The sequence below is a fragment of the Drosophila mojavensis genome, unplaced genomic scaffold (genome assembly GCF_018153725.1).
Source record: "Drosophila mojavensis isolate 15081-1352.22 unplaced genomic scaffold, ASM1815372v1 contig_16, whole genome shotgun sequence".
Lineage (NCBI taxonomy): Eukaryota > Metazoa > Arthropoda > Insecta > Diptera > Drosophilidae > Drosophila > Drosophila mojavensis.
This window is the reverse complement of record NW_025318693.1, coordinates 10,813,077-10,833,837: the sequence shown is the minus strand read 5'-3', so window position 1 is coordinate 10,833,837 and position 20,761 is coordinate 10,813,077. Positions and strand designations below refer to the sequence as shown.

At 43.0% G+C, this 20,761-nt stretch overlaps 7 protein-coding genes across 9 annotated transcripts; 3 read left to right on the top strand and 4 right to left on the bottom strand.

Moving 5' to 3' along the window:
- Nucleotides 1-452: 452 nt before the first annotated feature.
- Nucleotides 453-2,930, bottom strand: LOC6572745 (sodium channel protein Nach). The gene is made up of 5 exons (XM_032727920.2): nucleotides 2,512-2,930; nucleotides 1,877-2,450; nucleotides 1,017-1,425; nucleotides 726-962; nucleotides 453-659 (listed from the first exon to the last, which is right to left on the bottom strand). The coding sequence occupies exons 1-5, from the start codon at nucleotides 2,613-2,615 to the stop codon at nucleotides 553-555; spliced, it is 1,431 nt and encodes a 476-aa protein (XP_032583811.1). The 5' UTR covers nucleotides 2,616-2,930; the 3' UTR covers nucleotides 453-552.
- Nucleotides 2,887-5,004, top strand: LOC6572746 (pickpocket protein 19). The gene is made up of 6 exons (XM_032728081.2): nucleotides 2,887-3,752; nucleotides 3,812-4,100; nucleotides 4,160-4,207; nucleotides 4,263-4,407; nucleotides 4,471-4,577; nucleotides 4,632-5,004. Exons 1-6 carry the CDS (start codon nucleotides 2,895-2,897, stop codon nucleotides 4,901-4,903), a joined length of 1,719 nt encoding a protein of 572 aa, XP_032583972.2. The 5' UTR covers nucleotides 2,887-2,894; the 3' UTR covers nucleotides 4,904-5,004.
- Nucleotides 5,005-5,032: 28 nt separating this feature from the next.
- Nucleotides 5,033-8,698, bottom strand: LOC6572747 (microprocessor complex subunit DGCR8). The gene is made up of 5 exons (XM_001998817.4): nucleotides 7,918-8,698; nucleotides 7,237-7,401; nucleotides 6,148-7,163; nucleotides 5,824-6,078; nucleotides 5,033-5,751 (listed from the first exon to the last, which is right to left on the bottom strand). The coding sequence occupies exons 1-5, from the start codon at nucleotides 8,159-8,161 to the stop codon at nucleotides 5,464-5,466; spliced, it is 1,968 nt and encodes a 655-aa protein (XP_001998853.1). The 5' UTR covers nucleotides 8,162-8,698; the 3' UTR covers nucleotides 5,033-5,463.
- A 217-nt stretch (nucleotides 8,699-8,915) lies between these two features.
- Nucleotides 8,916-12,064, bottom strand: LOC6572749 (transcription factor Ouib). 2 transcript variants are annotated; one of them, XM_001998819.4, is made up of 6 exons: nucleotides 11,862-12,064; nucleotides 11,048-11,796; nucleotides 10,875-10,985; nucleotides 9,273-10,654; nucleotides 9,176-9,220; nucleotides 8,916-9,110 (listed from the first exon to the last, which is right to left on the bottom strand). In XM_001998819.4, the coding sequence occupies exons 1-4, from the start codon at nucleotides 11,976-11,978 to the stop codon at nucleotides 10,513-10,515; spliced, it is 1,119 nt and encodes a 372-aa protein (XP_001998855.1). In that variant the 5' UTR covers nucleotides 11,979-12,064; the 3' UTR covers nucleotides 8,916-9,110; nucleotides 9,176-9,220; nucleotides 9,273-10,512. The 2 variants fall into 2 exon arrangements, with proteins under 2 accessions (XP_001998855.1, XP_032583976.1); XM_032728085.2 differs by having other exon boundaries at nucleotides 11,048-11,808; nucleotides 11,862-11,953.
- Nucleotides 12,065-12,117: 53 nt separating this feature from the next.
- On the top strand, nucleotides 12,118-12,905 carry LOC6572750 (N-acetyltransferase 9-like protein). The gene has a single exon (XM_001998820.4). It carries the CDS (start codon nucleotides 12,235-12,237, stop codon nucleotides 12,838-12,840), a length of 606 nt encoding a protein of 201 aa, XP_001998856.1. The 5' UTR covers nucleotides 12,118-12,234; the 3' UTR covers nucleotides 12,841-12,905.
- LOC6572751 (mothers against decapentaplegic homolog 4) lies at nucleotides 12,853-17,736 on the bottom strand. Of its 2 annotated transcripts, XM_001998821.4 has the most exons (9): nucleotides 16,885-17,736; nucleotides 16,523-16,794; nucleotides 15,510-15,873; nucleotides 15,150-15,347; nucleotides 14,433-15,041; nucleotides 14,088-14,367; nucleotides 13,855-14,023; nucleotides 13,669-13,795; nucleotides 12,853-13,605 (listed from the first exon to the last, which is right to left on the bottom strand). In XM_001998821.4, the coding sequence occupies exons 1-9, from the start codon at nucleotides 16,943-16,945 to the stop codon at nucleotides 13,400-13,402; spliced, it is 2,286 nt and encodes a 761-aa protein (XP_001998857.1). In that variant the 5' UTR covers nucleotides 16,946-17,736; the 3' UTR covers nucleotides 12,853-13,399. The 2 variants fall into 2 exon arrangements, with proteins under 2 accessions (XP_001998857.1, XP_015022071.1); XM_015166585.3 differs by lacking the exon at nucleotides 15,150-15,347 and having other exon boundaries at nucleotides 16,885-17,735.
- Nucleotides 17,737-18,003: 267 nt separating this feature from the next.
- On the top strand, nucleotides 18,004-20,453 carry LOC6572752 (negative elongation factor B). Its single transcript, XM_044007215.1, has one exon. The coding sequence runs from the start codon at nucleotides 18,094-18,096 to the stop codon at nucleotides 19,879-19,881; it is 1,788 nt and encodes a 595-aa protein (XP_043863150.1). The 5' UTR covers nucleotides 18,004-18,093; the 3' UTR covers nucleotides 19,882-20,453.
- The last annotated feature ends 308 nt before the right edge of the window (nucleotides 20,454-20,761 follow it).

Below are 20,761 nucleotides of genomic sequence, written 5' to 3'. Positions count from 1 at the left end.
ATTCACCTACTGTTTAGGGATTGCTATTGATTATGAAAATAAACTGAACTAAACAATTTAATGACTGATTATATTTCTTTAACAGCATAAACTATAACAATTTCAAATTTGTTTAAGCTTACTATATCATATATATAATATATAATAATAGAAATTCTGAAGTTGTCATCTAATAATATATTAGAGTATGTTTAAGTTTAAAATAGGCAACTGCAGCTCGAGAATGGTATTAGGAAAGGTTCAACGTTTGCTTGGTCGCCTGTTCAGCTGTGGAAAGCTGCGATTGAAATCGTTTTCATCGGGTCAAAGATTCTTCACGTATTTTCCTGAGGATAATTTTTGTGGATAAGTGGAATCTCATCAATGCGCACTCATAGACGTTGCAGTTGCGCCTTGGAAATTTTCCACTGGAACGACAGGTAGCCAAAAAATATACTCAATAAGACAATGCGTTTAAGGTTTTTTGTTCCCCTTCTCAATTTATTTCGTTCTCCTCATCCCTATTATTCGTTCGTGTTCTTTTGATTACAGGTAACAACACGAGAGACTCTTTTAACTTGATGTGGGTTTGCTGCAGCAAGTAATGCGATCCAATAGGCTGTTTATAGCTCCGACCACTGATAGACCCAAAAACAAACCAGCTATGCCCCCATACGAAACTGTGGAATAATTAAAACAATGAGAAACTAAGAAAAGGCTGAGAAGATTCACATAAAAACCCTCACCCATCAAGTCAAGTATTGTTATGTGCAGAGTGGAGCGATACGAGAAAAGAGTTTCCTCCTGAAAGTAGACATCAATCTCAAACTGATTACCTCTGCTGTCGGCGGTGCTCAGGCGATCCGTGAATGTAGTTGCATGATACTGAGTGTGGTCACAGGTGGGATAGCACTTGCAATGGGTGGTATTGAAGACACTGTCCTTCGACTCCTCAATTATGTTGCCCATGTAAAAGAGTGAAACTTTGCGAATTCGTTGATCAACTTACATTCTAACACTGCCTGCCAAATAGTTACCTCCGTTCTTTTGCATGCACGGCAAATCCGCAGTTGTACACTGGCGCATGGGTTCCACATGTGTCTGGTCTATATTGATTGGAAATAGTTTGTGAGTACAGTTACACTTCCTGGATATGTAGGTGATATGGCATCTGACTATGCACTCTGAATAGGACTGCTTCAGCTCGTCTATAAAATAACAATATCGCATATTCACGGGGCGTGCCCTAACAGCTGGCTCGGCCGTAAAGTGACGCGGCTGCAATCCGACTACAATCCGATCATCTGTGGAATACGTCACACTGGAACCCACATACTGGCCTGGCTCTTGTACTATGACCTGAAGAAAGCAGAATTTGGGTTCCATTTTTATGAGAATTATTGGAAATAAAAAATGTGTTTGTCTGTATGGGCTATAGGTGCATAACTTAATATTTAAAAAAAAAAAAAAAAAAAAAAAAATGGGCTTCCATTCCAATTAATAATAGATTATTCTCAATTTTTCTCAATTTTAATTAGGTTTAGTCATAATAAAAAAATTGAGCCAAATTGTTTCCATTTGATTATTCGGTTTTTTAAAACTTTTTTATATGTATGAAAGCCTCTTATAAATTGCTATTGGATAGCGTAGACAAGTGATGATGATACATTAGTTTGCTTCTTGATGAAATTCGTATTAACCTAGTCCCTAATTTCTCTTAATAATATTATATCACTCAGTCCACTTTTTTGTTTGGTTGCGTAATATGCAGTTAGTTCCGATAATGAAATGGAAATGATATAACATTTTCGGTATCAATTTGCGATATGATAAACAGTTATTTGCTGTAGACAGATTGTTATTTTCATTATTTAAAATTGTATTTTGGGTTACTTACCCCTAAGGCTGTTAGCCTGATTCCGTTTATAAAGCGATTAACCTTGATACTTAGCGCACTTTTGAGACCAGAATCGGCCACAGACCAGGGCCATGTGGGATCGGCATCTTCAACGAGCAACGAGTTGAAGACATAGCAGGAACCCACCTGCAGCCTTCGGAACAGCAAGTTGCAGCAATCCACTTCTTGGCGGCGCCAAGTGCACTCCAAAAACAAATCCTTGCAGGTGTAGCCAAAGTCGAAGATAGGGTCTAGGTAGAGCAACGATCGGTTATTAAATTCCTCGAATTCGCTAGTGTTCAACTGTGTGGAATGGCCCAATGGGGTGCGCCAATGAATGCTCTGCATTAGATTATAGAGAAAAATTATTCGCTGCTCTCTGGCATTCAGGGGCGTGCTGGGACTCATGTGGGCGGGGCAAATGGTGATGGCTGGAAAGGCAATCTCCGAGACGTGAACGTCGGTGCGATCGATTGTGGTCTGCACCCAGTACTGGAAGTAGCGCTCCGAGGATAACATACAGACGTAAATGGTCATCCCAAAGGCAACGAATATTAGTATGATACGAGTTAGGCTGAGAATAGCAATTGCAAACTGAAGAGTTAAGGCCGTAAATTAGTTTATTAAGTGCTTACCGTCTGATGCAGAAGCATTTGTCCTTTAGCCTAACTGGTAGCTTGTCATCATCATTGTCATTGGCATTGTCATTGCAATCAGACAACTTAATCACGGGACCCATTTCGATGAACTGATTGACGGGCGTGGCAGTTAATCAATGAACAGCAGCACCGTTATTAATATCGCAAGTTTATGGCTCTGCATATATCTGTCAAAGGGCTTATCAGCCAATTGAAACATAACAACTCAATTACAAGAATTGTTAGCATTAATGGATGCCCAAACATACTTTCAGCCCGTTGTAATTACGAGCCGAAACTTATGCGAGAATCGCCTAAATAAAGCCAGAGCACGCTGTCCGTCCGTCAGTAGCAAAATGGTTAAAGTGACGAGCGGTGACATGCCAGCGGATAAGGATAAGGATGTGGACAAGAGCTTTGTGGAGCTGGTGCGCAGCTACTTTCGGTATTATTGTGACCGGTCTACAATACACTGTGTGCGCTATCTGTATGACACCCAGCTACATAATGTGGAGAGGTGCTGCCTCTACCTCTGCCTCTACATTCACGGCCTTTTTCATTCATTGACATACTCTCTATGCAGACTCATCTGGGGCGTCCTGCTCGTCACTAGCGTAACGCTGTGCTGTTCCTTCTATATGCTGCTCTCAGAGCGCTATGGCACACAGAAGCTACAAACGGTTATTGAGGACTCGCAGTATCCGGTGTTCCATGTGCAGTTTCCAGCTGTTGGCGTCTGCACGGAAAATCGCGTCAATTGGAGCAAGCTGGAGGCCGCTAAGGCACAGTTTCTGCCCACCAATGCGAGCGAGGATGTCGTTGAGGCCTTTGTCACGCTGGTCAAATATTTGACGATGCTGAGATTCGATAATTTTGAGTTTAGTACCTCCGAAATGGAGGATACAAACTTTGAGATTGTGAATTTCGTTTCGCTCATTTCGTTGGCAAATTTTCTGGTATTGCGCTGTGAGGATATTCTGGTGCCGGACTCCTGTCAGTGGCGGCAGACGTCCTTTAACTGTTGCGACTACTTTCTGCTCGAGAAGACGGAGTATGGCTTGTGCTTGGTGTTTAACTCGGAGCTATCGTACCGCTCACAAATGCTTGTTAAGCGCGAAGGCCCTGCCTTCTATCCGAAACACAATGCCAAGGCAGGACAGGGTTCCGGTCTGAACTTCAATTTATTGCTTAACGACAGCTTCAAAAGCCCAGACTCGAGAGTCACGGATAATGTTTTTGTGAATAGATTGCACCGTTAATTGAGTTAGCACTTTCCACTTAATTTTGCAATTTGCAGATCATGATCAAACCGCCCACCCAAATGACGAATGTCGTCTACTCCATTAGGCCCAACACAGAGACCCATGTGGCAGTGCGACCCCAGAGGACGCGCACTGACTACAACACACGAAACATACCGCCGAAGCGTCGCAATTGCTATTTCGAGGACGAGGAAATTGACGTTGGCACGAGTCGACTTAACCAGAGTGCCCTGATCTCCAACTGCCGCACCAACTGTCACGAGTCCTATCTGGTCAGGCTGTGCAATTGCTCGCTACCCATTTTCTTTGTAAGAAATGAAAAAGGTGAGCTGATTGCTAATAGGACTTCTCTATAATATTTATGACACTTTCCTGGACTGCAGTCAGTAACTGCACGGCCTCTAGTCTGCGATGTATTTCGCGTCACAATGGTGAGTCCAATGCCTTGCCCACAGCATCAGTAATGGATAATAGTGCCTCTTGCAGATATTTTCAGCTACGACAAACATTTGGAGGAAGACAGTTACTTCACCGCCAGTAAGCCGGGCATGAGCTGTCCCTGCCTGGTCAGCTGCGATTTACTGGAGTACTTTACCTCCACCACCACGCTGCCGCTGTCCCCAATGGAATTGTACTGCTGATTTACATAAATCTATAGTCAAAATTCTCTTAACTCTATTCCTGTGCTATATAGGCCCGCATCGTCAGCCCTAAAGGTTTTCAAAGTGGACGTGCACTATCAGGTGGATATGATGATAACGTATCGCACTAGCCTCGAGTTTACCAGCATTGACTTGATTGGTATTCGTTTCAACTTACACTATATACACATTTATAAACAGTTTCCTATTTCAGCTAATCTTGGTGGAATTTTTGGGCTCTGCCTCGGCGCTTCGATGGTCAGCGGAGTTGAGCTAATCTACTTCCTAACTGTGGGATTTGCTGTGTACCTATACGATAATAATTACTACGCCATCCTACGTAAGAATCTGCAAAATAAATGGGCTATGGGACTGCGTTACTTGCGTAACGAAGTGAGCCACACCCACCAAGGGTCGCTTCCTGTGGATCCAAAGTTGAAGAGCAAGCTGCGACATCCGTTTAGCAGCAGAGCCAACGTCTGGTGAATATTATTTATTTAGTAAACAATGTTTATATGATTTATTGGACTTTTCTCAAAGTTCAAGTGAAGTCATATTTGTCTATATATGTTTAACTCTACAAAAGAATTGTAATTCTAAGTGAATATGAAAAACTTCATTTTAACATTACTTTTTTATTTGAAGATTAAATTAGTCTAAATTAAAGTTGTATATCTAGAAGCAATCTAAGGGATATATCATATGTAAAAATTTGCTGAGGATTAGATTGCATTTAAGTACTTCATCTAGAATGAACCTTCTAAATATAAATTAATGCACAAGGGATGCACTAACAATTATTATTTATTCAGTTTTTGGCATATTATATATTAATATATTATGTGGAATTAATTAGGGTCGCAACTATAAAAGAGTATACGTAGTTCGTCTTGCGTCTAAAGTCAAAATATTTCAGTTTTGTTTTGTTTTTGTCATATTATGATGGATCACATTGAGAAAAGTTTGTCATGCAAGTTAGATACTCGAAAAAGCTAATGACGATTATGATGATTATGTTGATGCATTGGCCTTGATATATATGTTAACTATAGTTCAACATTATTCAAATTGGAACCGGATGATGAAGGCAAATCCACATCACTGGGCGGCACAAAAGTTCCTTTGGTTTGAACCCCCTCGTGCTTGGCGCTAAGCTTTAACATCTCCGATTTGAGTTTATCAAGAATGGCATAGTTGGGTTGATTAACAGCCGCCTTGCTCTGTAGCACAGTAATCTCCTGTTCCTCGAGCTTCTTCTCCTTAAATGTTTTGATCGAATTGTTGCCATATAAACGCAAAAGCGAGCCCCATGTCTGAATATGTGGATGTAAAATCTATAAAATATGGAAAGTAATACATTTTTATATATTTTATACACATATATAGGTAAATGGGCTTGATTTTACCTGCAGTATAGCCTGCGATGCCAATTGCTTGCCCTCGCGTTTGTTCTTGCAGACAACTTTCGCCGTATGCTTGCCCACGGTCATGGTGAATTCGTTTTTGTTATTTGCCGTGCGATTGATCTCTTGGGTGATCTGAACATCGCTGCCGTAATTACGCTGCAAGCATGTCAACAAAATGGCATTGGGTGAAGGCTCTGTCGTTTTATTGCAGAACTCGGTCACTCGAGGATCCTCAATACGAATGTCATCGAAGACCTATAAATAAAGAGAGAGAGAGAAAATTCTTAGTTGCATATATTTTCTCGTTTCATTGCAGACTCTTACAGATAGATCACTTTGGGTTTTCTTGGCAGTGCCAGTCTTCGAATCCTTATTGTTGCCCGTGATTTTATCCTTAACATCGGGTATGAGTATCTCCAGTGTTTCGCGTGCAGCCTCCGACTTGGCTTGCTTTTTACTGGTACCATATCCGGTGCCATATTTGAGATTATTAACGGAAACGGTTGCTGAATAAGGCGTAGCCGCGTTCTGCAGCTCTTTGAATTCATAAGTGGGTTGCGTCTTTAGCGCATGTTGTACATACTCATGCAGTATGCACACAAAGCTTTTGCCATTGGGGTTCATGATCCACTCCTTGCGTCCTCGCGAATTTGTACTACCCTCCGAGCCGCTGGCCGCCAAAATGGGGAACTTTATGAGCTTGGTGCCATCGGGTAGCGTTGGTCGTTGTATATTCTTAATATGCTTCCGATTCTTCGTGAACTTGCGCCGTGCATTCCAACTGCGAAAGCGCAGCACGCGTATCTCCTTGAATCGGAAGAGTTTCTGGCAGTATTTGTTCAGCTCCTCCGGTGTCACCGACTCCTTCTGTGTGTTCTCATTGACGGTGACAATTTTAGCAGCCGGTATAAGTGCCTGGAGAGCTCCAGCTCCAGCTCCAGTGGTTGCTTGATCAGTTTTAGGCTCCACAGCAGTGTCGTCTTTTTTCTCCTTGTTATCTACTTCCATAGCCTCCTCGGTGGCTACGTTGCCGTGCGCCACTGGACAAACGCCAGCGAGCGATTCGTGACTGTTACTGTTCTCTGCAGAAGGCTGTGCCGTACTGTCTGCGCTAGCTGCCCGTTTCGCCTCCGCTTCCTCCTCCAGTGCACGTTGATAGTTCAAACACGGTATAGCTCCCAGCGGCACGGCATGCTTGCGTGCACTGCCTGTGCCCAGAAAATATGGTCGCGAGGCTGAGCAGACACGCGTCTTGCGATGTAGAAAAAGGGGCATGCCGCTATTATGTGTCACCTGTACCCAGCCCTCGGGCAGTACCTCAAAGTGATTATGGCGCTTCTCTAAAAAAATATGAACAACATTAAATGGGATTAGCTTAATCTATATATTTATTTTTATGATCTATCCACTTACCTTCCAGCACAGTCTTGAAGCGCTGCTCGTACTTTGGACGTTTGGACTCACGCAGATCGTCGGGCAGCTTTTCATCCAAAAGATTCTCAATTTCCTCATCGTTAAAGTCCGAGGAATCATAGTCGTCACCCTCACCGTCATCATCATCGCCGCGCTGCTTATCATCTGCGGAATGTAAATACTTATTACTTATTTTTAATTTCGGTCAATTTAAGAGTGTAAAATAAAACCTGATCCAAACGTTAGTCTTTCGTGATGTTCCAGACGTAAAATGGGTATCATGCGCATCTTTTCAAGCTACGAGTTTAGACTAGTTTCACATTGAGCTGCAATTGCTAGCGAGTTCGGAATGTTTTAAGCAAATGCGCTCGCTCGATAAACATTCATAAAGCGAATCTTGCTGGCAACTACAGTGAATTCATTCTTGAGCGGACAGTTTTGAATTAGAGTGCTTAGGGTGAAGCCTCTGTTCGTTATGATAGATTTACACTGTACACGTGCTTTATCAGCCTCCATGGCACATTACTTACACAATGATAAGCACCGGTAAGATCAACAGATAAGACATGTAGAAGCTGCTTCTTTCAATTTTATGACTAAACACCATGTGCCCTGGATAGTCGGCAAATATGCCTGCTCCTCTACATGCAGTAAATCTCTTCGTTTCTTCTTATCGCTCACCTGAATCATCATCATCACTGGCTGTGCCCACCTCGTCCAGCACCTGAAACTGCCTAAGCTGTTGATCTATTGGCTCCGAGAGCAGCTCAGCATCACGGGTCTGACGCATCTCCTCAATGGCGCTGAGCGAGAAGCCCGCCACCTTCAGTGCCTGCTCCTCCTCGTCCAGGCGTGGACGCTTACATGCGGACTGTGGCCCCATTAGGCCGGTCTCTTCGGCTTGCTTCAATTTAGTGTCTGCCATTTGAAATATTGTATGTGCTTAAAATCTATGCTATTTAATTTCAGAGTTTATATCATATATTTGATGGTTTCGTTTCTTATAGCTGTGTTTGAGCTCTTCTGGCCAATAACCAATATTGAGAACATCCAACGATTTCGAATTGATTTTTCATTGGAGGTGCCACATTGGTTAAGCTAGAAAACTCAATCGTTCGCTTTGTCGTCGAGGGTTCACCTCCTCTCAGCTCGGATTTCAAACGCACTTCACATCATAATTAGAGCATGCATCAGCATAACACGTTCTCATAATTCTTTTCATTTTTTTTTTTCTTTCAGTTTATTTGTTGTTGCAAGTTTTGGTAGCCGGCTTCGATCTAGAAGCCGCTTTCGCAATGGATTCTGTGCTGAACAAAAACCAAGGCAAAAGTTGCTTAGCCTGACTCACTGTGTTTATTTTAATAATTATAGATATTTATATAAGCGTAATAGTTCTATAAAATTAAGTTACAAAGGTATTAAATGCACCAACGACGACCACGCTCAGACATTTTTCCGAAGAGAACAGCTGATCGGTAGCAGCGCTGCCACTCTGCTCAAATTTCCCAGTAAATTTCCACTCGTTTATCAGAAAGGCGCTTTACGTTCAAAAGTAATGCGTGTAATTGTCGTATTAGCCGCGCTCTTGCATTGCCAATTAGCAGCTGCTTATAATGTTTATCAGTGCTGCCAAGCAATTCGAATTCCCTATAATACCAATTGGAAAATAAACACGTAAATCTGTGTATGTGTGTTTCTTTAAATCGGCCAGTAACAAAGTATAAAATATATAATTATATGTTTTACAATATGTACTGTGTATCTGTTATTAGTTAATTCTAAATCACACTGTGAATTGTTTGTTTGTTCCCAATGATGAATGCTTGTATATCGCTAAGGCGCCAACACTTTCAAAACGCAGTTCTTTGTGATTGCTAAGGAGTCAAAAATTGAAAATTGAATCAAAATAACAAGTAATAAATTAGGAAAGATTACTTACCGAAACAAGTTTAATTATGGAATCAGATGATTTGATGAGTTCATTCTGCAAAATCAATTATTAATGACTAACTAAAAATCGGTGTTATTTACATTACCTCCCTCATGCCCTCCGTTACGCTAGTTTCATATAGTGCCACGTAGAAAGGCAACTGACGACAACTAATTGATTGCCTAATTTCCTCCTTTAAATACTGAACAACGAACAGTATAAACTCGTCGCCGACTTGATTGCACTGAATAATATACATAGTGGAAAGGAACTTAAGCTGAATAACCAAATGCTTAAAATCCGTCCATCGTAAATGATGGCCAGACGAAATGCTAAGGACACGCAAATTGGGCAACTGAAGTATAACAGAGTTAAGAAAATGATAACAGGGTCTGTAGACGTTCAATAGTTCAAGGGCCCGCATTTTGGCAATATAACCCCGATGCTCCACCGGAATTTCCGTTCCAAGACGCAAGTGGTGCAAAGCATGTGGACGCAGCTGGGCGAATCTCTGCAGCAGCTTACAATTGGGGTCAACATAATAATTAATATCCAAGCTTCTTATACATGGCAACAGAACGAGAAACTCATAATTGGGATGGGACTCACAGTCGATCACGAAATTCTCTAACTTCTGCATATATTTACAGATCTGAATGATAATGCAAGTCACCCTATAATCTATGGATAATATCAATGATGTTAGATTTTTCAAATAGCAGCACACATTGATCATCTGCTGGGCCTTGCAAATCAGTGGCTCTCTGTCCCCCTCTTTCACATCCGAGACTGCCAACATGTGCATCTTATGGCCATTCAGCTTAAAGAAATTTTCCACTTGCGGCGTAGTCCAAGAATGCATGGGTTCATTCCACGAAAAGCAACGGAATCGCTTACTAAAGGCACATTCGTAGATGTGCCCAAAGCGAGGACAGGTATTTGCCAAGTTGCACTGATTTATCAAATCCAAATGCCCGAATATCCTGATCAGGCAGTCGTCGGGCATATCCAAAATCTGCATTGTGCCCATTGCGAACTTTCTTTTTTTTATTACTGTACTTAAAATCTACACGAATATATACGTATCAAAATATAAATGATTTCTCTTCGAAAACTATGTATATTATGAGGAAAAATTCAACAGATTCATAGTTTACGAATTTACATACGTGACATTATTTACTTAGTTAAAAAACTTCATGGTTAAAACAACGTCTTTGTTAACCAAAAATATGTGAAAAAGACATGTGACTAATAAATTTATCTTAAAAATTGTACTAAAACTAAGTCTAGTTAAACTTAGTCAATGTTTAACTGAGCTTGCAAACTACATTCAGACAGAGATTTTACTGTAAGACACTTTCGATATCGATGTCCACAGCATTAGCCAAGTCTGTGAAATTTTGTGCATTCTGTTCGTGTCCCTTGGAGCGATAATGAGCAGTTAAATGTGGCCGCCGCAGGAAGGATACTTTGCATATCTCGCAGCTGTAAAAAAAGTACATTTAGATGAATCGGATAATGGTATATTTGATAATATTTGAAATTCTTTGGCTGCAAAGCATGATGTAGCCCAAAAGAGTTAGGGCGCCTTCAAATGATTAAATGATTACTAAACCAGTCGGGAGAAGGACTAAAGTCTTCAACAGCAAATCGGCATCTGACTCAACTCATTCAATTATTCTTTTGCCTTGTAGCCTTAACTTACGGAAAACTGCGTACGCCAGAATGGCTGAGCATATGCCGCTTGAGCTTGTTACTAACAGCGAATTCCTTTTCGCATTTGGTACACTTGTATGGGCGATAATTTGTATGACGACTGTGAGAAACATTAAAAAAATATATATATAAGCATAAAAATATATATATAATTATACTTACTTCCGCTCATGCTGAATCCTTCCGCTGTGATCGGCAAATGTCTGGCCACAGTACTGGCATGGGTAGGGCTTCTCGCACAGATGCGCCAGCTCGTGGCGCCGCAGCAAGTGTGGGGTATAGAACTTCAAGGGACATTGCTTGCAGCTGAAATTCTTTATGCCAGTGTGCCGCAGCAGATGCACCTTGAAATTGCTGGGGCAGGTGAAATGGCGGCCGCACAGTTCGCAGATGCAATCTCTCTTACGCCGTTCACGTTTGAGCGCGACAATCTCTTCCTCCGACAATTTGCTCCAGTTGATGCGAGGAGTATTCCTTGCATTTGTTGCAAAGTTTACAGTTGCATAGAGCTTAGATTGAGGTTTGCCAGGTTTGCGTGCTAAGCTGGGTGCTGGAGTGGGAGCATCTACAGTTGATTCTTTATCAATCTCGTTCTGTTGCACAGACTCTTCCGGTTGACCATCATCATTTAATTCACTTTGCTGTTGTAAGTCATTATTTTCGCCAGAGGTGTCATTTTCTGTTGGTTCTTCCTGCGTCGTCTCCTGTTCAATGTCTTCGGCATCTTCCTCAAACTCCAGATTTTCCACTTCTTCCGAGTCGATTTTTTTAAACGCTTCCTCTATGTTATTGCTGTTGCTCAATAGCACCTTTTGAGTTTTTATAATGCGCTCTCGAAACACGATCGCTTCTCGTAATGCCACTTCGCAGGGTCCACAGATTTGTGTAGGAAACTCCATATTTTCGGTTAACTATTGAAAATACTAAAAACATATTAACTTATCACACTTGGTATTGAATCGAATTAGATGCTTACAAAAATTCCAGTTAATGCTGCAATCTGATGTAGCATAATGTTATCGGGCTGTTGGAATAAATTCTTTGCGTTGACACAGTAAATAATCTTGCCACAGGTACGACAACGTGCCGACATTTTTCAAATCATTTTCCAAATCAAACGAGTTGTTTACTTATTTTCTTACCATCATTCGCGTCTTTCGCGGCAATCAGCTGTTTTGTGATCATCATATGGCAACGCTGCAACTATTGTGAATGCCAATATATTTAAGAAGAGCCGATTAAAGCTCAGCTGTTTGAATTGCTTTGCAGTTGCTATTGTTTATCTTTAATTATTCACAAAATTATTTAGATTGGATACTGGCAGTTAAATAATTTAAGCCAAATTTAAAATGCGCCTAAATGAGCATACAAAACTAAGTGGCCAACGCGTCGTGCTGGTGCCCTACGAAGCCCACCATGTGCCCAAATATCACGAGTGGATGAGCAGTCCCGCACTAAGGAGCCTCACGGCATCCGATGAACTGACGCTGGAAGAGGAGTACGAAATGCAACGCAGTTGGCGCGAGGACACTGACAAGCTTACATTCATTGTGCTATGCGCGGACACGTATGAGAAGACCAATGATGAGATTGCCGCCATGGTGGGCGATACAAATCTATTTGTACGACATGATGACGATGAGCCTAAGAAATATGTTGCCGAGGCTGAGATAATGATAGCTTCGCCTGCAGCACGTGGCAAAGGATATGGTCGTGAAGCGATGCTGCTGATGTTCAAATATGCCCAACAGCACCTGCCACTACGAAAATTCGAAGCCAAGATAGACATGGACAATGCTGTTTCGCTGCGCCTATTCGAAAGCTTTCAGTTTAAGGAAGTGCGTCGTGTGGAGGTCTTCCACGAAGTGACGCTCGAGCGGCTTATAACGGATGATTGGCTGTCCTGGCTGAATACACAGGTGCAACTGAGAGCTGAGAAATATGTTAATGCTTGACAATATTTATAATTAAGTTTATGCTGTTTATTACATTTATATTACAACTACTTTTTTATGCTTTACTCGCCGTCAAGATGTTGCACACTATCTATACTCGGGCTGTAGTCGTTGCGTAAGTAATGCTGTGTCTGTCTGTGTGTGGGTGGGTGGCAGGAAATGCATCGCTTGACACTTGCCCAAAGTCAGTTATCGAATGTGTGTATATTTATATATGTATGTATGTATGTGGGTCTGTATGATACATAAAACTAGTTGGCTTAATGTTTGACAGCGATTTGTTTTGTTTCAATTTTTTATAAAAATTATTATTAAATAATTAAAGGCAAACAGAATTCAAGAATCGTAATCGCAAATCAAAACTAAATATTTCATACCCATTGTTTTCTTTGTTTTGCTCTTCGCTTAACTTGAACATAACGATAGCTGCTCAAACTTTATGCTTAAAACTAACATTTAGACGTGGTGTGCTGCTTGCTATGAATAATAAATATGCTTGTGTGTGTTTATGGGTGTTGGTTGTTTGTTTGTTTCTGTGTTGTTGTGTGTGGTCCGATCATTAGGCAGCGGCTCCATCGATGGGCATGGCATGCAGCACCTCATCGAGCAGCTGCAGCGCACGATGCAAATGCACTTCGATCCAGCAGGGTGTCTCTTTAATGGATTGACGCGGATAATCAGGTCCCCAGCCCTTCACAAAGCTCAGCCGCAGAATACACAAACGACGCAGATCATCCACACCGATGCCAGCGGCAGCAGTAATACCTGCAATATAAAAATATATATAAGTATGCCAAGAGTTAACTAGGAAGTGATGCTGACACTCACTTCTACCACCGCCGCCCATTTGTTGATTGGAAACGCCTGCCACGGCGGCCGCTTGTGCTGCCGCAGCAGCCTGTGCATTGGTGGCCAGCGAGTGCATCTGCTGATGGCATTGACGCAAGTCGAACACCTGTTAACAGTTAAATAAGTTACAAATAAAAGTTTCATTTGATTAGTATTAGGATATACTTTGATGCAGGCAGCTGGATAGATCTTGTGCACGGCATCGCCCGGCGTGCGACCCGCCTCGCGATCCAAGTAATAGCTTTGTACGAAGACAGAATTATCGCTGAGACAGCGCAGCCAGACATCACCCTCTCCGCGCAGATCCAATTGCACGCCCTTGCCTATGTGTAGCCTGTAAATGGATTGTGCATATTAGTAACCAATTTGAAATAATAGAAAAACTATAGACTATTCACCTGGCTCGCTCCGACTGCTCAGTGCGGTGGACATTGCTGAGAGCGCCAAGACAGAAACGATTGCCTCCAGAGGGATCTACGTAGCCGTCGATGATTACATTCGGCTTGGCTGAGGGCACTTTGAAAGTCTCGCCGACCTGTGTGTCCAGCTCAAAGTAGGCAATGGAGCACCAGTACTCTGGCGCAGGCTGGCGTGATAGCAATCGTGGCTGTTGCTGCTGCTGTTGCTGAGGCGGCGCCTGTTGCGGTGAAGCCAGATCGCCAGGCAACGCCGTACTCCCTACAAATAAATAAAAAGTGTTTAGTAAAGGGAATTGAGTTTCAGAGATTCCCCTTCACACTCACAGTAACTGGCGGGTAAGGAGCGCGGATCAGGCGGCTGCATGGACTGTGTGTATGTGAGCGTATTGGGTCCCGTCCAGGTGCCTGCTGCTCCACCGGCACCAGCACCTCCACTGGCCTGGGCAGCACCGCCAGCATTTGGCTGATTGCCTGCTGCAGCCTGTTGTTGTGCAGACGGAGGCTGGGATGAGCCGTAGCTATTGGCGCCAGCTCCCTGACCACTCGGCTGCGGCACATAGCCATTCTGTTGTTGCTGGGCGTGCACAGGGGTCGGTCCAGAGCCGCTATTGCCACTGCTGCTAAATTTTCCGACATCATTGCCCACGCTCTGCATTTGTGCGCCCGCGGGCGGCGCCCCATAGTACTGACCGGCGCTGCCAGCAGCTCCTCCGGTTGAATTGCTGGCCACATTTGGTCCATTGGGTCCGCCACCCGGCGGCGGTTGCTGTTGCTGCATGGCCATCGTGCCTGGATCTGTGGGTGAGCTGGCCTGGGCATGATGCACGCCATTACCTTGTGCGTTCTGTGCTTGTGTGGGCGGGGGTGGAGGCGCCATAACGGCACCGGAGCCAGGATTCATAGCGCTCATACCCGGCATGCCATGAGGTACGGCTGCAATGCAAACAAATTAGAATTAATTGGCTATCAGTGCTAAAGCTTATGCAGCTAATTTTGCAGAAAAAATGAACTCAAATTCCAAAAACAACGAAAAATTCTTACAAAGTGCGTGCGTCGCTGGCTGGGATTGGGTCTGTGGCTGCTGCTGTGGCGCCGCCTGCTGCTGCTGTTGCTGCTGCGGCGGTGGCGGATGCCGCAACATCCACGAGCTGCGCACTGGCCCGCCGCTGTCCGTTGGCTCAATTTTTGGTATTGCGCGACCGGCAGCAAACATTGCACTCATTTGATTAGCATCGGTGACTACGAAATTAACGGAAAACGAAAATGAAAATGAAAACAAAATTTAGCAAAATTAAATCGAAAACTAGAAGCAAGCAAAATAAACCAACAATATCTACTTAGCTGAAGCTTAAGATCAAGATCAGTTGTAATATGAGAGTCTACTAAAGTGTCTGGCCATACCGTATTCACCGGGTCCGGGACCCTGTGGTGGATAGCCATAGCCACCCGGGCCGACCATCTGCGTGGGATGGTGCTGAATTGTGCCAATGTCGTTGCCATCAATGTCCATGCTGCCAACGAGAGAGCCGGCTGAGTATTCATCTTTGACCAATCGACTGGGTCCCGACTGCAGGCTCAAGCCAGACAGATCGATGCCCGGCGATACGACGCGCTCGTAGTGGTAGGGATTCACACAGACTGAATCGCACTTGAGATCGAACGCAAAAGCGCAGTACTTCACATGCTTCAGCTCGTTCTTGTGCAGATCTGGCCAGCGCCAGATGCGTGCATAGATCACATGCGGGAAGCCTTTACGGCCAGCCACCTGTCGCCCAGCAAGGGTAAGAAAAGCGTAGAATGGAAGAAAGAAAATTAAATGAAAATCAAATCGAATGAAATAGTAAACACGTAGATGCGTCGCATATCGCAACCGGAAATGCCACAACGTAAACAAACAAAACACATAAAATGCATTGGAAAAAAGTGCCTGACTATAAAATACCCTGTAGTTTAAAAAAAAAGGCTATATGTTAGACAACATCTAGTAAATATTGGCTAAGATATCTTTTCGGAAATGCGCTATAAAAGAGACATAATTTTGTATGGCTACTAGGTAAACCTGATAATTATCAATCAGTCATAAATTAACACTTGACATATGACTAACTGACTTCGAAATTTTTAGCTGTCTAGCTTTTATAATTTATATATTGATCTACCTTTGGCATATGACTGCTATTATCTATATCTTAACTACACTTTTAATATCATATATTCCCTGATTGGCAACAAACTAAAAACTTCCTTAATTCTCCCATCGCTACATCTGCAATATACCTCTTTTACACATAATTAATGGGTGCAGGGTATAAAAGCATATAGACCCCACACATTGCCGGGCGATAAGAGGTGTTACTGAAACTAAAGCTGAAGCTGAAGCTGACGTCGACGTCGACGCTGTCGTTGACGCTCACCTGCAGTCGGCCGTCGAGCGTGCGCTGTATGGTGACGCATTTGCTTGGATGAGCGCCGTTCGTGGTAATTGCTGTTATCAGCGAATCCAATTCGTCTCGCTTCTCCTTCAGCTTCTTAACGAGCGACTCGATGGCGCGCTTAGCAAAGCCCTCGCTCTCCCCACCCTGCCGATGGCACATTAGCGAATGGACGATGCTCAGGCAAGCATCCGCTGAAGTGGGCGCATTCGACGGCGGCGGCGGCGGCATTTGCACCATATCCCGAACAATTACTGGAGAAACGAGTGGACGAGAGAGAGAGAGAGGGAGAGATCATTTAGTATTATAGAGAGCCATATACATAATTATAGGCTTGCACTCACTGTCCTGTTGCGCTATGGCGCCATACATATGTGCTGGCGGACCAGCGGCCGGTCCGGCCATGCCAAAGTCCTGGGCAATGCCCAGGCCACCGCGTGCATGTGCATCCACTTCGGCGTTGTTTGTCTCGCCGCCGTCACAAAATCCGTATCCAGCTGATGGCCACAAAGCGAAGCTGTTCGCCACTAGCGTTGCGCACTCACAAAAAAATATCACAAAATAAAATAAAGCGCAGCGCCCAACCGAAACAAAGAGAAGCACGCGAATGTGCGCACAAAACAAACGACAAGTCAGCGAACGGCAGTCTCTCTTCTCTTTCCCCCTTTTTACTGCTTACAAGCAGTTAGTGTTATTGTTGTTATTGCTGTTACCGTCGTTGTTGCTATTGTTGTAACTTTACAACTTGTGCCAAAGAGAGCGACTTTGGGGGTGTTACGCACACATCGAAAATGATTGCACACACACACTCGCACACACTTAGAGGCGCGCGCTGTTAAACTTGAACTCCCACAAAGCTACCGTAATTATGGCAACAGCAAGGCTTTTCTTGCAGCTAGTTCTTCTTCTTCACTCCCATTCGTTCTGCTCTCCTCTGCTCTTGCCACTTCTTCTATGGCTGAACGTCCGGCAGCAGTAGCAGCAGCAACAGACGCAGACATATACACTCACAATCACTTGGCGTGCGGTGTTTCTTAATTTGTAATTTGCTTTCTATTGCCTTGCACTGTTTATAATATATCTTAATTGCAGCGTTTTTAATACTCGATTGTTAAACTGCACTAAATAATTTTCCGCACATCTATAGCCAGTTTTCCACCCAATTTGCTTTTCTGTTCTTATGCTCTTTTCAGAGATGGGTGCTATTTATATTTGTAGCGGGTACTCGTTACAAGTAGCGAGTGGAAAAATTGAGACATCGCAACAAAAGTAAACATAACAAAAAATACATAGGAATGCTAAATTAATATATTTGTTAATTTAAATTTATTTAAATGAATATTTATATGTTGAAAAAATGAGCGTATTTCTTTTAATCCTTAAATATCATAATCAAAACCTATTAGCGATAGGGCACGCAGCCATCTCAAGTGTACAGCAGGGACTAGTGCACATCCCTAACACTTGTTAGCTGGCGTAGCCCTGGTTTCACAATCTGACATTTGCTATTTAAGTGAAATAGACAATAATTTGTTTTGTTGATAAAAAAAAAAATGAGCACGCCTGCAAAAAGCACTGGCACCGGTCTGGAGGATGTTAATATACCAGGCCAAGCGTTTCTACGTGAAGCGCTCACCTCATGCACGGATCCACTGAAAGCCATCGAGAGCTTTCAACTCGAAAATGGAGTTTTGCTGCCTTCTCTGCGTCCGATGTTGCCTTTATTGGATTTGCATGGTGTGCGACGTCTGGACTTCCATACTTCGCTTATGGAGGAGTTGCGTGACAAACTAATCGCGCACATTAACGAGCTGGGTCAGAAGGATCCACGCGAGCGCGAAAAGAAACTAAAGGATTTGCTGGTCAAGAGTTTTCCCGTGGTGCGTGTTAAACATTTGCGTCCTGTTGTGATGGCCATACTTCGAAATACCCAGCACATTGATGATAAGTACTTGCGCGTTCTGATGCGCGATCGCGAGCTCTATGCGGATACAGACACAGAAGTCAAACGGCAAATATGGCGCGATAACCAATCCCTATTTGGTGACGAGGTGTCTCCACTGCTATCGCAATATATTCGCGAAAAGGAGCACATCCTCTTTGATCACACCAATCTGAATAACTTGTTCTTCCAGCCCACACCGAAGGTGCGCCGCCAGGGGGAGGTAGTCCAGAAGCTGGCCAACATGATTGGCAATAGCGTGAAGCTCTATGATATGGTGCTCCAGTTTCTGCGGACTCTTTTCTTGCGCACACGCAATGTACATTATTGCACGCTCCGGGCAGAGCTGTTGATGGCACTGCACGATCTGGAGGTGCAGGAGATCATCTCGATTGATCCGTGCCACAAGTTTACGTGGTGCCTGGACGCTTGCATTCGGGAGAAGAATGTGGATATTAAACGTTCGAGGGAACTTCAGGGATTTCTGGATAACATCAAACGCGGACAGGAGCAGGTGCTTGGTGATCTCTCCATGACACTGTGTGATCCGTATGCCATTAATTTTCTGGCTACCTCGGCCATCAAGATTCTGAATCACTTGATCAACAACGAGGGCATGCCGCGAGACAATCAAATTTTGATATTATTGCTGCGCATGTTGGCATTAGGATTGAGTGCCTGGTTCATGATCGATACCCAGGACTTTAAGGAGCCGAAGCTCGATAGCCAGGTGGTGACCAAGTTTCTACCTGCACTGATGTCCCTCATGGTGGACGATCAGTGCCGAAGCCTACACGCCAAACTTCCTCCCGATGAGCGTGAATCCGCATTGACAACCATTGAACACTCTGGCCCGGCGCCGGACGCCGTAGAGGCCTATATCCAGGAGAGCTCGGTGGCCAGCATTTTAGCCATGTACTATACGCTGCACACGGCTCGCGTCAAGGATCGCGTCGGTCTGCTGCGAGTTCTAGCCATATTGTCGGCCTGCAAGGACTATCGTGCCTATGAGGATCCCTTCCTCCACTCGCTGATTGCTCTGCTCATACCCATGAGTGAGGAGTTCGCTACCGAAGACTTTTGCACCACACTCTTTGATGAGTTCATTTTCGCGGGTCTAACGCGCGAGAACGTCACCTCCAGGCACATGATGAAGCTGCTCTGGTACATCTACAATAAGTTGCCCGCTGGTCGCCTGGCGACACTGATGAAGGCCATGCAGCCAACGTCGGCACACAATGAGCACATCCACAAACTCTACGAGACGCTGCAGGAGCGTATTGGCACGGCCGTGGCACCAGACACAGCCACGCCCACCGTACTTGATCAGCCGCCCCCTGACTACGATTCGCCTTTGAAGAGCGTGCCTACACCAGGACCACACTATAGCACACAATAAACTACGTAGATATATAATTATTATATATATAGGCATAGTTATAAAGCTCCAAGCTAATCTTGTCTATATACATATATGCTAACTGAATAGTAGGCTTAAACCAGTTTCATATTTGTTTACTTTATAGAGTATTCGATTAGTTTTTTACAGTTTGTTCTTTATTTATAGAGAGCTAATCTAAACGTAATATGTGTGTGTATTATGCATATTCCATTTTTTTTTTCGGATATATTGTCATACTTTTAAATCAAATCTATTGATTATTATCACTGTTCTTTGGTCAGTGTTATTATTTAGTTAACTTTTACTTATCATTAAAAATTATACCAATATGTATATTTAAATTTCGATAAGACAACTTGCTATTATATATCATATAAGTATCTTCATTAAGTTTTGTATATCTTCTTTGAAAAAAAAAAAAAAACGTACACTGTCGAGCTTCTTAACTCCAAACTAAAGACTAAATATCCCTAAGATTGACTAAAAATATTATATAGCTTCTGAAGAATAGAATACAATAGATAAAACAGTTTAATTTTTCCTTTAAATAAATATTTTGTTTGCATTTATGGTTTAGAGTATCATATATCAGATGTAGGTGTTATAGAAAACATGAAAATTATATTTCTTGGTATTCCAAACCAAATGACTTAAAATTAGTAAGCTTAGAATCTCATGTATAACTCATCGACCAACAGTTGAACGAGGATTGAATGTCATAGAATATCTTCTATTTTTATTGTTTGTAATCAAATGACAAAAAATCAAAATAGCTAACAAAATTATATATTTTAGAAAAAATCCAACCTGTTTATTAATTATTATACAATATAATATAAATGGAAGATCAATTCATTTTAAAATATATATACATATA

Bases quoted from the DNA above. Each gene is read 5' to 3' on its own strand.
- LOC6572750 (XM_001998820.4), top strand. From the start codon at position 12,235: ATGCGCCTAAATGAGCATACAAAACTAAGTGGCCAACGCGTCGTGCTG.
- LOC6572752 (XM_044007215.1), top strand. From the start codon at position 18,094: ATGAGCACGCCTGCAAAAAGCACTGGCACCGGTCTGGAGGATGTTAAT.
- LOC6572749 (XM_001998819.4), bottom strand. From the start codon at position 11,978: ATGTCGGCACGTTGTCGTACCTGTGGCAAGATTATTTACTGTGTCAAC. The intron at 11,797-11,861 runs GTAAGCATCTAA...TATTTTCAATAG, and splicing joins CAGCATTAACTGGAATTTTT to TTAACCGAAAATATGGAGTT. The intron at 10,655-10,874 runs GTAAGTTAAGGC...CTTTTTTTACAG, and splicing joins TCTGGCGTACGCAGTTTTCC to CTGCGAGATATGCAAAGTAT.
- LOC6572745 (XM_032727920.2), bottom strand. From the start codon at position 2,615: ATGGGTCCCGTGATTAAGTTGTCTGATTGCAATGACAATGCCAATGAC. The intron at 2,451-2,511 runs GTAAGCACTTAA...TGCTATTCTCAG, and splicing joins AAATGCTTCTGCATCAGACG to CCTAACTCGTATCATACTAA. The intron at 660-725 runs GTGAGGGTTTTT...ATTATTCCACAG, and splicing joins AACAATACTTGACTTGATGG to TTTCGTATGGGGGCATAGCT.
- LOC6572747 (XM_001998817.4), bottom strand. From the start codon at position 8,161: ATGGCAGACACTAAATTGAAGCAAGCCGAAGAGACCGGCCTAATGGGG. The intron at 7,402-7,917 runs GTGAGCGATAAG...TACATTCCGCAG, and splicing joins CAGTGATGATGATGATTCAG to ATGATAAGCAGCGCGGCGAT. The intron at 7,164-7,236 runs GTAAGTGGATAG...ATATTTTTTTAG, and splicing joins CTTCAAGACTGTGCTGGAAG to AGAAGCGCCATAATCACTTT.
- LOC6572746 (XM_032728081.2), top strand. From the start codon at position 2,895: ATGCCAGCGGATAAGGATAAGGATGTGGACAAGAGCTTTGTGGAGCTG. The intron at 4,101-4,159 runs GTGAGCTGATTG...CCTGGACTGCAG, and splicing joins CTTTGTAAGAAATGAAAAAG to TCAGTAACTGCACGGCCTCT. The intron at 4,208-4,262 runs GTGAGTCCAATG...TGCCTCTTGCAG, and splicing joins ATGTATTTCGCGTCACAATG to ATATTTTCAGCTACGACAAA.
- LOC6572751 (XM_001998821.4), bottom strand. From the start codon at position 16,945: ATGGCCGGACCGGCCGCTGGTCCGCCAGCACATATGTATGGCGCCATA. The intron at 15,874-16,522 runs GTGAGCGTCAAC...GCTGGGCGACAG, and splicing joins CGCTCGACGGCCGACTGCAG to GTGGCTGGCCGTAAAGGCTT. The intron at 14,368-14,432 runs GTGAGTGTGAAG...ATTTATTTGTAG, and splicing joins CTCCTTACCCGCCAGTTACT to GGAGTACGGCGTTGCCTGGC.